Source organism: Micromonas commoda, chromosome 2 (assembly GCF_000090985.2).
Source record: "Micromonas commoda chromosome 2, complete sequence".
NCBI classification, from domain to species: Eukaryota; Viridiplantae; Chlorophyta; class Mamiellophyceae; order Mamiellales; family Mamiellaceae; genus Micromonas; species Micromonas commoda.
In genome coordinates this window covers 27830-42253 of record NC_013039.1, presented here as the reverse complement: position 1 = coordinate 42253, position 14424 = coordinate 27830, and the positions used below count along the sequence as shown (strand labels likewise).

The 14424-nt window shown below is 65.2% G+C and overlaps 8 protein-coding genes across 8 annotated transcripts; 4 read left to right on the top strand and 4 right to left on the bottom strand.

Annotated features, from left to right (window-relative positions):
* Positions 1–124: 124 nt before the first annotated feature.
* On the top strand, positions 125–3940 carry MICPUN_56550 (condensin complex component; the record flags this gene model as incomplete). The annotated part of the gene is made up of 1 exon (XM_002499807.1): positions 125–3940. One exon carries the CDS (start codon positions 125–127, stop codon positions 3938–3940), a length of 3816 nt encoding a protein of 1271 aa, XP_002499853.1.
* Positions 3941–4085: 145 nt separating this feature from the next.
* On the bottom strand, positions 4086–6548 carry MICPUN_56551 (predicted protein; the record flags this gene model as incomplete). Its single annotated transcript, XM_002499341.1, has 1 exon — positions 4086–6548. The coding sequence occupies one exon, from the start codon at positions 6546–6548 to the stop codon at positions 4086–4088; it is 2463 nt and encodes an 820-aa protein (XP_002499386.1).
* Positions 6549–6656: 108 nt separating this feature from the next.
* On the top strand, positions 6657–7769 carry MICPUN_56552 (predicted protein; the record flags this gene model as incomplete). Its single annotated transcript, XM_002499806.1, has 1 exon — positions 6657–7769. One exon carries the CDS (start codon positions 6657–6659, stop codon positions 7767–7769), a length of 1113 nt encoding a protein of 370 aa, XP_002499852.1.
* MICPUN_56553 (hypothetical protein) lies at positions 7770–8761 on the bottom strand. Its single transcript, XM_002499340.1, has 3 exons — positions 8609–8761; positions 8253–8399; positions 7770–8112 (listed from the first exon to the last, which is right to left on the bottom strand). The coding sequence occupies exons 1-3, from the start codon at positions 8705–8707 to the stop codon at positions 7957–7959; spliced, it is 402 nt and encodes a 133-aa protein (XP_002499385.1). The 5' UTR covers positions 8708–8761; the 3' UTR covers positions 7770–7956.
* A 158-nt stretch (positions 8762–8919) lies between these two features.
* On the bottom strand, positions 8920–10161 carry MICPUN_99206 (predicted protein; the record flags this gene model as incomplete). The annotated part of the gene is made up of 2 exons (XM_002499339.1): positions 8920–9972; positions 10090–10161. 2 exons carry the CDS (start codon positions 10159–10161, stop codon positions 8920–8922), a joined length of 1125 nt encoding a protein of 374 aa, XP_002499384.1.
* Positions 10162–11589: 1428 nt separating this feature from the next.
* On the top strand, positions 11590–12385 carry MICPUN_107840 (WD40 domain-containing protein). Its single transcript, XM_002499805.1, has 2 exons — positions 11590–11965; positions 12182–12385. Exons 1-2 carry the CDS (start codon positions 11594–11596, stop codon positions 12356–12358), a joined length of 549 nt encoding a protein of 182 aa, XP_002499851.1. The 5' UTR covers positions 11590–11593; the 3' UTR covers positions 12359–12385.
* Positions 12386–12703: 318 nt separating this feature from the next.
* MICPUN_56556 (predicted protein) lies at positions 12704–13579 on the top strand (the record flags this gene model as incomplete). Its single annotated transcript, XM_002499804.1, has 1 exon — positions 12704–13579. The coding sequence occupies one exon, from the start codon at positions 12704–12706 to the stop codon at positions 13577–13579; it is 876 nt and encodes a 291-aa protein (XP_002499850.1).
* A 120-nt stretch (positions 13580–13699) lies between these two features.
* Positions 13700–14368, bottom strand: MICPUN_56557 (predicted protein; the record flags this gene model as incomplete). Its single annotated transcript, XM_002499338.1, has 1 exon — positions 13700–14368. The coding sequence occupies one exon, from the start codon at positions 14366–14368 to the stop codon at positions 13700–13702; it is 669 nt and encodes a 222-aa protein (XP_002499383.1).
* Positions 14369–14424: the final 56 nt, after the last annotated feature.

Below are 14424 nucleotides of genomic sequence, written 5' to 3'. Positions count from 1 at the left end.
ACCTCCGCCGTCGCTCGGGAGACCGTCCGCCCGCGAACGCGACCCACGAGCGGCGCCTCGAGGTCTAGGCACTCCGCCCTTTTTTTTCGCCCGCCTTCTGGGCACCCGTCAGCGTTCGGGACAGATGGCGCGCTCGAGGTCCAAGTCGGCCGAGGAGAACAACACCGCGGTCGCCGTCCGCGGCGGCATGATCTCCCGCATCGAGTGCGACAACTTCAAGTCGTACAAGGGCCACCAAGTCATCGGCCCGTTCAAGCAGTTCACGTCCATCATCGGCCCTAACGGCAGCGGCAAGTCCAACCTGATGGACGCCATCTCCTTCGTCCTCGGCGTCCAGTCCGCGCAGCTTCGAGGCACGGTGCTCAGGGATCTGGTGTACGCCTTCGACCTCGCGGACAGGGAGGAAAGCAGGACCGCTTACGTCAAGCTCTTCTACGAGGCTGAGGATGGCACCGAGATCTGCTTCTCCAGGCACATCGACGCGAGCGGCGCCGGCCAGTACAAGATCGACGGCAAAACGTGCACCGCGGAGGCCTACTCGGAGCGTCTGAAGGAGCACGGCATCCTGATCAAGGCCAGGAACTTTTTGGTGTTCCAGGGCGACATCGAGAGCGTGGCGAGCAAGTCCCCCAAGGAGCTCTGCGCGCTCGTCGAGCAGGTCTCGGGCTCGGCCGATCTCAAAAAGGACTACGACGACGCGCTCAAGTTGCGCAAGGAGTGCGAGGAGGAGCAGCTCGCCTCGCTGCAGAGGCGCAAGGCCACCACCACCCTGCGCAAGCAGATGAAGGAGCAGAAAGAGGAGGCCGAGAAGCACATTCGCATGCAGGAGGAGCTCACCAAGCTCAAGACGGAACACGTCATGTTCAAACTGTACCACATCGACCACGAGGCGGAGAGGCACACCGAGGAGATCGAGGAGGCGAAGGAGGCCCTCAAGGAACACGAGGACCGCCTCAACGCCCTCAAGAAGGAGGAGGAGGAGAAGCGCCAGCTCAAGGCGGGCCACTCCAAGCGCGTCATGATGCTCGAGAGGAAAATCGCAAAGGCCAAGGAGGACGCGGACAAGAGGAACCCCGCCGCGGTGAAGAACCGCGAGGAGACGTTGAGGGCCAAGAAGAAGCTCGAGCTGGCGCAAAAGATGCTAGAGAGGCACTCGGCCGACGCCGAGCAGAGCGCGACTGACATTGCCAGGCTGGAGCGGGACCTCAAGAACGTCGCCGCCGCGGAGGAGATCTTCGAGAACGACTTCCAGGCGGAGCTCAAGAAGGGCGACAAGAAGCAGCTGGGAGCCGCGCAGGTTGAGGACTACAACAGGAAGAAGGAGGAGGCGGGCGCCAAGACGTTCAAGCTGAGACAGGAGCGCGACGGTCTCGCCGCCGCGGCCCAGGCTGACGAGGACGTTCGCAAGCGCCTGGAGGCCAAGCGGGACGAGCTCACCCAGCGCGTCAACTTCCTCAACGAGCAGAAGGAAGGGGAGCTGCGACGCATGGCGGACTTGGAGAAGGGCCGCGACGAGGCCAAGGCTGAGCTCGACGAGGCGAGGACCAAGGACAAGGGCCTGGCGGACGAGAAGCGCAAGTCTAGGGCCAAGCAGGAGCACCTCACAAACAAAATCGAGGAGATCAGCGGGAAGCTTCGCGAGGCCAAGGCGGATCGCAAGGAGTCAGAGCGCGAGGTACGCGCGCAGGAGGCGATCGTCGCCATGCGCAGGCTACTCCCGGGCGTCCACGGCAGGGTGACTGACCTGCTCAAGGTGACCCAGCGCAAGTACAACCTCGCCATCATCACCGTCCTGGGCAGAGATGCCGACGCCATCGTGGTGGACGACGCCGCCGTCGCCAAGGAGTGCGTCCAGTACCTCAAGGAGCAGCGCGTCGCGCCCATGACCTTCCTGCCCCTCGATGGCGTCAAGGCCTACGAGCCCGACGAGGGTCTGAGGCATCTGGGCGGCTCCGCCAAGCTCGCCGTGGACGTGTGCAACTTTGACTCCAAGTTCAAGGTTGCCATGATCTACGCCCTGGGCAGCGACACCATCGTCTGCGACACCCACGAGGAGGCGAAGCGTCTCACCTTCGGCGGCGAGCGCAGGTTCAAGGTTGTCTCCCTCGACGGTACCATGATCAGGAAGAGCGGTGAGATGACCGGCGGTACCAGCGGCTCCTTAGAGGCAAAGGCTTCCCGCTTTGACGCCGAGGAAGTCGCCACCCTTCGCGCCGACCGCCAGGCTGCGGAAGAAAGCCTCGCAAGGCTCAAGCCCGTCGCCACGTTCGCCATGGAGGAGCAAGAGGCCCAGGCCAGGATGACCCGCCTGGAGCGTGACCTCCAGTACGCCGCCGCAGACATCAAGGTGTGCGCGGAGAAGATCGGCAAGCTCTCCAAGGACGTCGAGGTGATGGAGCGAGAGATTGCCTCCACCGTGCCCGAGCTCGAAAAGGCCACCGCCGAGCTCGAGAAGACGGTCAAGGCTGCGAGGGTCCTGGAGAAGAAGATCCACGCCATCGAAGACGAGGTGTACGCTGAGTTTTCCAAATCCGTCGGCGTCAAGAACATCCGCGAGTACGAGGAGAACAACCTGGCAACCTTGCAGAGGGGCGCCGAGGAGCGCGCCAAGTTTGCGCAGCAGAAGGCGAAGCTCACCGAGCAGCTCAACTACGAGCGGTCCCGCGACGTCGCCGGTCCCCGCGCCAAGGCTGAGTCGGACATCACCAGGCACAAGGAAGACCTCGCGCGGCTGGCGTCGGAGGCGGAGAAGGCCAAGGCTGAGGCGGACGCCGCCAGGAACGAGACCGAGGGATGGGAGAAGGACGCCGCGGCGGCCAAGGAGGAGATGCGCGCGGTGGAGGCTGAGATCAACGAGCTCAGGGCGCGTAACAAGGGCGCCAACACCGACGAGGCGAAGCTGCAGCGCGTCGTGTCCAACAAGACGGCGCAGGTGGAGGCGCTCCGGGAGAATCGCGCGGATATCATCGCCGCCGCCAGGATGGAACGACTCAAGCTGCCCCGCGCGGACGACGACGAGGAGGACGAGGACATCCTCGCGCTCCCCGCTCCCGTGCCCACCCTCGGCGACGGCAACGAGGAGGAAGCCGAGGAGGCTGAGGCGATGGAGGTTGACGCGGAGACGACGGGCGGTTGGCGCGCGGCGGCGTTTAGGGTCAAGCTGAGCTACGAAAATCTCCCGGACCGCCTCAAGAACGCTCCGAGGCCCAGCGACAGGGAGCGGCTGGACCACGAGCTCAGGGACGCGGTGGAGGAGAAGGCGGCGGACCTCGCCCGTTTGGAGCCCAACATGAAGGCTATCGAGCAGTACGAGGGTCTCAAGGAGAAGGAGGCTGAGCAGGTTGAGGCGCTGGAGGATTCCCGCAGGAGGACCAAGGAGGCGGCGGAGGCTTTCGATGCCGTCATGCAGGAGAGGGAGTCGACGTTCATGGCCGCATTCGAGCACATCTCCGGCGCGATCGACAGGGTGTACAAGGAGCTCACCTCGTCCAGGATTCACCCCATGGGCGGCACCGCGTACCTCAACCTGGAGGACGTCCAGGAGCCCTACAACTCGGGCGTGAGGTTCAGCGCCATGCCCCCCACGAAGCGGTTCAGGGACATGGACCAGCTCAGCGGCGGCGAGAAGACCATGGCGGCGCTGGCGCTCATCTTCGCGATCCACTCCTACCGATCATCCCCTTTCTTCATCCTGGACGAGGTCGACGCGGCGCTGGACAAGACCAACGTGGAGAAGATGGCGCAGTTCATCCGCAACAGGAGCCACGGGACCAACCCGGGGAACGAGGGAAAGCCTTGCCAGTCCATCGTCATCTCACTCAAGGATTACTTCTTCGACAAGGCGGATTCCCTCGTCGGTGTGTGCAGGGACATCGACCAGGCGTGCTCCAGGGTGCTCACCTTCGACTTGGAGAAGTACCCGGAGGAAATCGAGGAGTGACCCGCAAACGACGACGTGAGACGCGGCACGCAACGAGCACTAGCGCGACGATTGTAACGAAAACGCAGAAACGACACACGCACATGCACACGCGATGATTATGATATCTGTACATCCACTATCCAAGCTTAATTTTAGTCGGATGCTATCCGGTGGTACGGTAAGGGCCTCTAGCCGGGTGGTCCTTGGGTAATGGCCGGAGCCTGCCCGGCGATATCATGATGGGCGGCTCATCATCAGAGGAGTCGTCATCCACCACCGGCTGAAGCGGCGACGCCTTGGGTGAGGGGTTATCACCAGCCTTGGGTGACGCCGGACGGATCTTCGGTGACGACGCCGACAGCACGCTGTTGGATGCGAGCTTACCCGGCGAGAAGACCCCTGGTGATGCCATCGGGGACTCCACCGGCGACGAAAGTCCCCTCCCCGGAGATCCCCTCGACGTGGTCGGTCGCGGCGGGGAGTTCAAATGGGACGGTGGCGGTTTGAGCGGGCTGGCAGCTGTCATCGGGCTCGCCGGCTTCGACGGGCTCGCCGGCTTCGACGGGCTCGCCGGCTTCACCGGACTCGCCGGCTTCACCGGACTCGCCAGCTTCGACGGGCTCGCCGGCTTCACCGGACTCGGCTGCGTCGGGGTCGGCACGGGGAAATCCTCCTCGTCGTCGGCATCCTCCTCGTGGACATCCTCCTCCTCCTCCTCGTAATCCAACCCCTCGCCCCCCGCGTACGCGTAATACTCGGCTTCTTCTTCTTCGTGATCGATCTCGATCTCCCGCCTCTCCGCGAACGCCGTCGCCGCCGCGGGAAGGTACGCCGCAGCCGCGGCGAGTGCGTCGCCAGCCTCCGACGCCGGCTCCACCGTGTAGAGCAAACGCATGCCCCGCTCCAGTTCCGCGGGGGACCCCAGCCTCGTCCCGTCGGCGCGGAACAGGCCCCTGACGGGGGTTTCTACCGACAACCCCACCGCGATGCGAACCCTGCGGCAGAGATCGTCGAAGGTGAGGTGCTGCAGAGCCTTGGCGCCGGGCAACCGCATGGCCACAGCCTGGCCGTACGGATCGGCGAGGTGCGCCACTCCGACGATGAAGGAGTCCACCTTCTCCGCCTTGGGTTTTGCGATCTGGCGGAGCAGTTCCTTTTGTTTGAGCGCCGCGGTGTTGTTCACCATACCCGGCGCGAGGTCTCCCGCGCATCGGAAGAGGTAGGAGCCTCCGTTGACGAGCTCCAGGGGTGTCGCCACCTCGGTCGCCTTGAGGGTCACCGGGTCGGACTGGTGGTAGAGCGCCAGGCACGGCGTGAACGCGACTGCCCTGACCTCCAGCGCGGTGCTCACCCTACGAAGTACCTCTCCGATGGTATCGACGGTGACGGGCACGGTGACGGGCACGGAGGACGATCCATCCTTGGCGCCGGCGCGGGTCACCTGGAAGGAAACAGCCGCCTTGTTCGGTTTGGACAGCCGCTCAACCAGCGGCTCAACCTGCGCAGCCTGTCGCCCCTTCGGCTTCTTCTTGGGCTTGGGCTTGGCCTTGAGCGGGGACGTGGGGACTCCCTTGCGTCGCGCGGCCACCTCCTCCTGGGTCAGCGCGATGAACGCCTTGCCCGGCGGGAACACTCGACCGTCGCTCGGGTTCATGTACCGCTCAAACGTGAGCTCCTCGTCAGTCTCCACGTCGACGAGGGCGACGATGGGCACCCCGACGCCGAGCTTGCGTCCCACCGCACCGAGCAGCTCGCTCACCTCCTCGGCCGCCTTGACCGCGGGTGCGCCGACCGTGCGGCGGTGCGTCACGGGAACGGGCTTGACGTTCGCGACGCTGCCGCCCGCGCGTCGGACCATGAGAGTCTCGGTGCACGGCGTGTTGTCGCGGGAGAGAACGCGGCTGAGCGACTTGGAGCGTCTCGAAGCGTTACTTGGAGCGTTACTTGGAGCGTCTTGGAGCTCACCGGCGCTACTCCGAGCCTTCGTTGGGGATCGGGTCGGAGCCTTCGCGGGGGATCGGGTCGGAGACTGGAGGGTACCCGCGGTGCCCGGCCGCGCGGGCGACTTGGCTCCGACGGCTTTGGCCGAGATGCCTCGGCCCGGGGATGGGCTCCCGACCACGAGGGTCTCGGCCACCTTGGCGACCATCGCGGGCGCTATCGGTGATGCCAGTGACCCGAGGGGTCCGCCCATCGCCGCGCTCTCCCCGCGGACCGTGACGGGAGACGCCGGCGCAGGGGCAGCGCGCGACGTCTTGGGCCGAGAGGGCACGACGGGCACGGCGGAACGCGGCCTGGACGACCGAGTCGGTACGGCACGCGCGGAGTTTGGCCTCCGCGCGGTGCCCTTGGAGGCCTCCAGCGTTCCCGCACCGACCGCCGGTCCCTGGCCGGTCGTGTGCCACCTCTCCCTGTGCGCTCGCATCACCTCGTTCGCCGTCTTGGACAGCTTCGCCAACGCGCTGGCCGCGATGCACGCCTCTGAAGCGGCGGCTACTCCGGCGGGCCCACCCAGCCTGACGTCCCTGAGCGACTGTCGCATGGTCTGCGCTGTCTCGACCAGCAGGTCGGCGAGCTCGACGGCATCGCCGAGGCCGTCGAGCCGCGACTGCGGCATCAGCACCATGTGGCGCCCCGCCGCGTGTCAACAATTCTGACGGGCGTTTTCGTGGCACGAAGGTCGCATGTGCTTGGGGGAAAGGCTGAGGTCTCGTGGGCACACACAAAACGGACCATGTGGGGAGCGCTTCGAGAGGGTTCGGGCGATGGATCTCCTCGAGTGAGTATTCAGAGCCTGGTGACGCTCCTCTCGCGTCTGGATGACCTTCGTGTCCCCGCCAGCGTTGCCCGAGCGGGTGGTGGGCAGACAGAGGAACAGATTCGAGGCTACCTGGAGGATCTGGTGCGCCGGGATGTTGGCTTGTTCCTGGAGCGGCACGGTCATCACCTCGGAGCCGAGCATCTCGCTCTGTTCCATCACCTGCGGGGCGATTACGAGGTTAACTTTCACCTTGAGCGCCTCACCGCGGCCGTGTGCCCGTCCCCGGCTCAGCTATCGGCGCAGCACTCCCGCGCAAGCAACCGCAGGCTGGCTCAGATGCGACGGCTGGAAAGCGAAGGCTACTTCCACGAGGACAACATGCGTCGGAGGGAGCCTCTGCTTTACGAGACGTACGTCGGCGCGCCTCTAGTTGAACCCATCAGGTGTGGAGACGCGGGCGAGGATGGGGACGGGGCGGCATGCCTGGCCGGCGGCGTGAGCCACGCGGTGTCCATGGCTATGCTGGAGAAGGAGGACGAGCGGGCGGCGGCGGAGCGACTGAGTGCACAGCGAAAGGAGCTCGAGGCTCGAGAGGAGACGGAGGAGGAGGCTGACAGCGACGGTGGCGACGAAGGGCCGCCCCGCGGTGGGTCCATCCGTGCTCCCGGGGTGGTTCCGGCTCGTGGACCCGGCTGGCGTCTCGCCGGTGGCGGGCTCGGTGGCAGGGCAACCGCCGAGGAGCTCAGCCGCGCCAGGCTGGAGGGGTGGGGCGGAGGGCCCGGGAGAGGAGACGACGCAGACGAGGAAACACGACCGGACGTCGAGCTCGAGCGGGAGGCTCATCGGGAGGAGGACGGTCGACGGGAGGCGATCAGAGCCGAGAACGATCCGGATCGTGACGCGAGGCTCGCGGAGTTTGGCCGCGTGATGCGCGAGAGGTTCCTCAGCGGTGAGGACGGGGAGCACGTGGACTACGCCGCGATGGACGCTGATGAATCGTTGGATGATACGTGGAGGAAAGAGGCTGCGCAGGACGCGGAGGATGCTTACTTTGACGCTCCGTCTCCTTCACCTTCGGAGGAGTGATTTTCAGCTCTGGTGAGGTTAGTATGTAGAACTAGGCCCACACTGGTAGATCTAGACTATCGATACGTTCGTACATCGATGAAACAATCTCTGAGCCCCAGGAGGAGCTCGATACAACAGATGATGAGACAGACACGGAGCGTCGAGGCTCGCGAACTGGTACAGACAGAAGCCGCGGCGGCGAATTTCACATGTTCCACTCAGCCTCGCACTCCTGAACGCACTCGGGGCCCTCGCACGCGTCGACACACGCCTGGAACTGGGCGTAGACCTTCTTGGCGACCTGGGAGCTGTTCTTGACGGCCATAGCCTGAGCGCGGTCGTTTTGCCTCTTGTTCATGATCTGGCATACGAGAGAGGAGGCGGGAGGATGGGTGTCAGTCGCTCGCCAGCGGCGGTTGGAGAAAAGTGGAATTTACGTGCTGACGGGGAGATTTCCGAGGAGGGGTTCCGAAAAGGGGCGGATTGCGGTCTTGAGCTCACCTCCTTGATGTGCTTGCGGGCGCGGTACTTCTGGGGGCGGCTCATATCGGCGTATCCTGGAACAAGCTTCTCGTAGTTGAGGAGATGGTTGCTCGAGTCCTTCTTCGGGTGGGAAACCCTGTGGGCCCCGAAGCCCTTGCCAGTGCCCTGGGTAAAAAGGGAAATCTCGTGTTAGCCCCTTTTGCTGAGTGGGATTATCGTCTCGCAATCGCGCGCCGGATAGGGAGCCCGAGCGGGGTGGGAACCCGACTATCGGAACGAATAGCGCGCGATTCCGTCAATGCCATGAACGTCAAGATCGGTCATGCCCGAGAAAGACGCGAAACAGGTTCGAAGACGGGTCAGGGATGACTCACCGCGACGACGTGGAAGCCGGCTTTTTTGGACGCCGATTGGGAAATCACGGAGAGTTTCGTGGGCGCGACCGCGGAGGTGAAGTTGAGGGCGGTGAGCATGCTTGCGGTTTGAGGGGTTGAAGGAAGGCTGTTTGTATGCGTGTACGCGTCGAGCGAATGGGCTTGAGTCGGTTCGAACCGTGCGGAGGTCGGAACGTGCTTATCGGAATGAAGGTGACGGGACAAATCGACGCTTTTTCTCAACTCGCGCGAATCCGACGTGTCAGATATTTCCGAAGTTCGCGCTTTATCCGTGAGGCCTCCCCTCCCCTTCACTCGTCCACCCGGAACAGCCCCGCCTTGTTCGCCAGCCCGTATTTCGACAGGAACGACTGCTTGGTATCTCCCGCCCGCCTGGGAGCCATATGGGGGGGCGCGTCCCTCCCGCCCCACCCCGGCCCGTCTCTCAGCGCGGGCTCGTGGTCCAAGGGCTCCAGCATCACCCGGCCGCCGCGACCCGGCCAACCCCCGTGCCCCTCGAAGTCGCTCGCGCTGGACGGCCTGCTGCTCGGCGGGCTGTACACCGACGCCGGAGATGAAGCCCCCGAGGACGACAGCGACGAGGAAGGGAAAGGCGGCGGCGCGAACGTACCCGGTGACCGGATCCGGCCGCCGCGAGCGTACCCGCGGCCGCCACCAGGGGAGTTTGGTCGAACCGCCCGCGGGGGTACCGGCACGAGCGTCCCGGTCCCCGCGTCTCCCGACCCGATCCCCGCGTCTCCCACCCCGGTCCCCCCCGCTCGTGTCGCTCCGTCCCCCCTGAGGAGTCGCGCGAGGTCGTCCCCGTCCTCCGCGCCGACGGCGGCTCCCGCAGCCGCCAGCACCTCAGCCGCCGCCGCCCGCTTGTGTTCCACCGCCTCGCTCAGCGCCGTCGTGCCTCGCGCGCTCGTCGCGTCGAGTCGCGTCCCCCACCCGCCGTTCACCAATAGGCCCGTCGTCTTTGGGCACCCCCTCCTCGCGGCGTAGTGCAGCGGCGTCCGTTCGTCCTTGTCCGGAGCGTTGGGGTCTGCTCCTCGGACCAGGAGTGCCCTCGCGGCGTCCCACTTGCCGCCGCCCGCGGAGTAGTGCAGCGGTACGCAGTCGCGCTCGTCTCGCGCGGCGACGTCGGCGCCCAAGGCGCACAGGGACGCGACCGCCGCCGCGTGGCCCCTGGCGGCGGCGTAGTGAAGCGCGGTCGCGAGCTCGGCATCGCGTGCCGTCGCCCTCCAACCGAGGCGCGACAGCGCTTCGATCGCCTCCACGGATCCGCTCTCCGCGGCGAGGTGGAGCGGCCCCGCGCCGGTCATCCGGTCCTTCGCCAGGTTGATGAGCTCGTTGGCTCGGTCCTGGAGGAGGGAGGCGCCGAGGTGGTGACGGTCAGGGCGGGAAAGGCGAGGGCGCGAGATCTGGATTGGGGAAGCGGCGTGGCGGGGAAGGGAGGGGCGACAGTCAGGGCGACCAACCGTCGTGACGAGAAGGTTGCGTATGGCATCGCCATCTCCTTGTCTCGCAGCGGAGAGGAGCTCCTCTATCATGGTTGGCAACCTCTCGAGCGGCGCGCTCCGCCCACTGAACCCTGACATTTTGTTATTTTGCTCATGGCATCTCTGAATGGGACGGTCAGGTCACGATGCGCGACCTCCCCGGCTTCTACTGGGACGAGGAGCGACAGAGATACTTCGCTCTGCAGTCGGAACCAGTAGCACGTAGTCTGCACCAGTGAGTCATCTGATCCCTACCCCCGAACCTGGCCCGCCCCGATGTCCCCCGTCTCTTCCTCCCCGGGCTGCACCAACCCGGCGCTCCAAGAAAAGTCAACATCGCCTCACTCGCCCTTCCCGTCCCCATGCACCTGTCAGGCCTCACCTCGGGTCTCACGCGCCGGAAAATAGACATGCGGGCGGTAGGCGAGGTGATCGTCGCGGCGGCCGGGGCAGTCGCGAGCGGAACCGCGGCGGGGAGGCTGGCTCCTCAGGGAGAGGCGGCGGCGGTGCCGACGCGCATTCGTCGCGTGGAGTGGGTCCGTCTCTGGGGGGCGACCACGGGACCACGGGCGATCGCAAGCGACGGGGCGAGGACCGCTTGAAACTCCGCAAGAAGACAAAGTCCAAGCAGGGACGCGGCGGTGAACCGCACCCTCGGTCGGGCCCTGATGCCCCCTCGATCGGCCCGCTCTCGCCCCGGGTCCCGCCCCATCGCGGCGGAGGGGGCACGCGGGCGGTGGTGCGCTCGAGGGAGTGCGGTCTGCCGGCGGGGTGTGCGCCCGGGGATCGTGCCGCGAGGCGCGGCGCTCCCGGCGACGATCGGGCGGAATCGCTTCGGTGCCACGCCCGGAGCCTGACCCTGCTCGGGACGGTCGATATCCGATCCACCGTCGGGTTCGACCTGGTCACCTCGTTTGTTCGCGTGGACGAGAGCGTCGAAGGGGACACCGACCCCGGGCACCTCGACGGCATACACGGACCGATTCACAAGGGATCGGAGCAGTTCGTGATGGTCGGGAGGAATTGCAACGACGGATGGCAAGGGGACAGGGCGAGGTTCGTGTCGGTGATGCGAAGGCATCCGCATGAACGCCACCGGGGATGGAACGCGACAGACACGACGCTGCGGATGCACTCCGTCGCAACCGGAAACCTGTTACACGACGGTGTGGTGAATCCAACCGTGAATGCCGCGGTGGCACCGGATTATCTCGCTAGGGTATGGCATCAGCGTCGAGCCGAGATAACCGGTTATGACGACCGGAGGAGGCCCACGGTTTTTCTTTTTGGATTCATGCGCGAGGCTGAGTTCAGCATGTACAGCTACAGAACGAGGGAGACCGATATGACACGTCGGGGTTTCTTTGACGAGTCGCTGATGCCACGGGTGGAGGGTGCTACCATGTTTGACTTTGCGGTCTCCCCGTACACGGGACGGGTGATTGCGGCGACGGATGCGGGAGCGAAGGTGATGTTTGACGAGATGCACTTTGCCCGCAGGGAGTCCCCGTCGAGTGTTTGGAGTGTAAAGGGCCGATCCGACATCGTCGCCGTCGCCGCGGACGTGGACTGGTGGAATCAATCGTCGGGTACCGTGGGTAACCGGGCCGAGACTTTCATCCTGGGCATGCGAAATGGAGGGATGACCCTGTTTGATATCCGGGAAATCGCCCCGATGCGGCAGCCGTTTGGGACGGCGTCCTCCTACGTAACCCACATGCACGCGATGCGAACTTGCCCGGGGCAGGTTATCGTGTCCACCGCAGACGGCGGACTGACTCGATGGGACGTACGAAGTCTACGAAGCCCCGTGGGAACCTACCGCGAGGGGTCCCCACACAACTTCTTCAACACCGTGCGCCGGTGCGGCGTCGACGCGAATGAGTCATTCGTCGGTGCCGACTGCGGCGAGAGCAAGCCCCCGCGGAAGGGTCACCCGAGGTCCGGGCGGGACGTCGAGGGCGTCGCCCTATGGGACGTGCGTACCGGCGGGGAAGTGTGGCGGTACCGTCGCGAGGTACCGCGGGGCACCGGTGAGTCGTTCTCGGCGGTTCACGTCGACGTCGGCGCCGTGCCGGACGCCAGGGGTTGGGAATACGAGGACGGTCCCAGCGTGAGGGTGTACGCGGCTGGCGGAAGGCAGCTCAGGTCGTTCGTGCCCACCGCGTGCCTCGGTGAGAGTGGGTTCGCGTCGTTGGAGGTGTGGTCGGCGCACGGAATGGCGCAGGACGCCCAGATGGCTGGGTAGCGTTACGTGGTTCCAGTCAAACGGGTGAAAGTCCCCCAACCGACAGCGACGCCGCTCTTGTCTGCTTGTCAGAAAACTCAGACGAGCGATACGTTATCCGATTGCGTCGCGCAGATCGGGGCAAAGCAGCTCGAACGTCCTTCGCGACCCGCGGGCTCGGCGCGTCGCGTCCTGAATAACGCGAAGATTATGTCATCATTCGTGAGGCTCAGCCCCGCGGTCGCCCCCGGCCCCCGCGTGGTTTCGTCTCGTCCAGTCCGATCGAACCGGGCAACTTTTGGCAAACCCCTCCGCGGGCGTGACTCCCCGACCGTTCCCGGTGCGACCCCGTCCGGGGCTGGCGAGATGGACCTCGTACCGCCCGTCAGCCGCGAGGACTCGTTCGATCAGGCGAGGGAGGCCATCGCTTCGGTGTGCGCCAAGCGGGCCAAGAAGGCTGGGAAGAAGGTGCGGAAGTCCTCCGGCAAGGCACTGGCGCAGTTACGCGTCGCGGTCGAGCTGCCCCTCGCGGCGGATACGTCTGTCGCCGTCGCCGCGATGGTGAACGGAGCGTGCGGCGGGGGTATCGTGGGCACGGCGGTGTACGGGAACCCCGATGCGGCGGCCTACGCCTCGTCCAAGTCCGACGGTAAGGTTGAGCACGTCTCCATCGATCAGGCGCTCACGTCGGATGGCTGCGATTTGGCTCGGGGCGACGGAGCCGTGGCGCTCGTCGGCGTCCCTGAGGACCAGATCGGTGCCGCGAGGAGGATCGCCGAGCTCTCGGGGGCGAGGCCTGTCGTCGCCGTGAACGTGGAGTGGGAGCACGCGGGGGACGGGGGCGTCACGTTCAGGAACTCCCGCGGCGACGACGCGGAAAAGGTGACGGCGGATGAGGTCTTTGCGAACTCGTTCTCTGTCGTGTACTCGTACCTGCCTCTGGCCATCCAGGGGCTCATGGGGGCGACGCAAGAGGGAGCTGTGTTCAAGTGCGTGCGCGGGGGAGCGCCCGAGGGATCCCCGTGGAGGATCCTGGTAAAGGATGACAAGGGGGCGTACCAGCAGGTTGGCGCGATGCAGCGAAGGCCGGAGCAGGAGGACCTCGAATCCGCTCTGTACAACGCGGCGGCTGCGCAGTCTCCGGTGAACAAGGGTATCGGGGTTTTCAGGGGACTGGCGGACAAGGCCAAGGATTCGATCCCGAACCCATTCGCGGGGTTGGGAGGCGGCGACAAGAAGTAAAGGTTTAGGTAGGTCTTAGAAGACATGCAACCAAACTTTGTCTTTTCTATTTCAGAGCCTGCGCGTCTCCGGGGTTGCACCTATTAGGCTAGACTAGTCGCCGCCCCTCGCACATTCATTTTACTTTCCCGGTGGCGCGAAGTTCGCCGGGTTGGTCGGGTCCTTCTTCCACATCTTGCTCAGGGCCTCGTTGTACTGTGACATCTTGAGCCCGGGCCGTTCTTCCTTGAGCCTGGGGAGCTCCCTCTCCTCGAAAGCCTTGAACGCGGCTTTATGGTTTGTGGTGAGGACGGGGGCGGCGCCTCCGACGCCCAGCGCACCCATGGCATCAACAGCCGCGTCGATACCGCTGGCGTCGATCTTGTCCGTCTTGTTTTCGTTCTTGACGTCCACCATCGAGCTGTACTCATCCTCGTCTACCGTCCTCGCCGCTGCCTTTTGAGCAGCAAACTTCATCTTGAGCCTATCCTTCGCAGACATGTTCTTGTAGGCCTCGAGCTCAGCCCTGGTCATCTTCTTGGGTGCCGCGTTCTTGGGCTTACCCATGTTAGCCATCTCTTCCTCCTCGAGCTTGGCCAGTCGCTTCGCCTCCGCGCGCTTGGCGGCGGCCTCGTCCGCGGCAGCATCAGACGCTTCCCTACGGGCCGCCGCCTTCGATTTCGCGCCGTCTCCCGCCGCGGCCCAGTAGGCGTCGTCCTCAGCTTGCTTTTTCGAGGATGCCGCCGCCGCCGCCTTGGCGTTCTCGCGTTCGGCCTTTTCGGCGCGGCGCTGGCCTGCAGTCCCTCCCATTCGGGTCTTTGGGTCGTGGGTGCAAGGGTCTGTGCGATGTGTTCTGACGATCATCT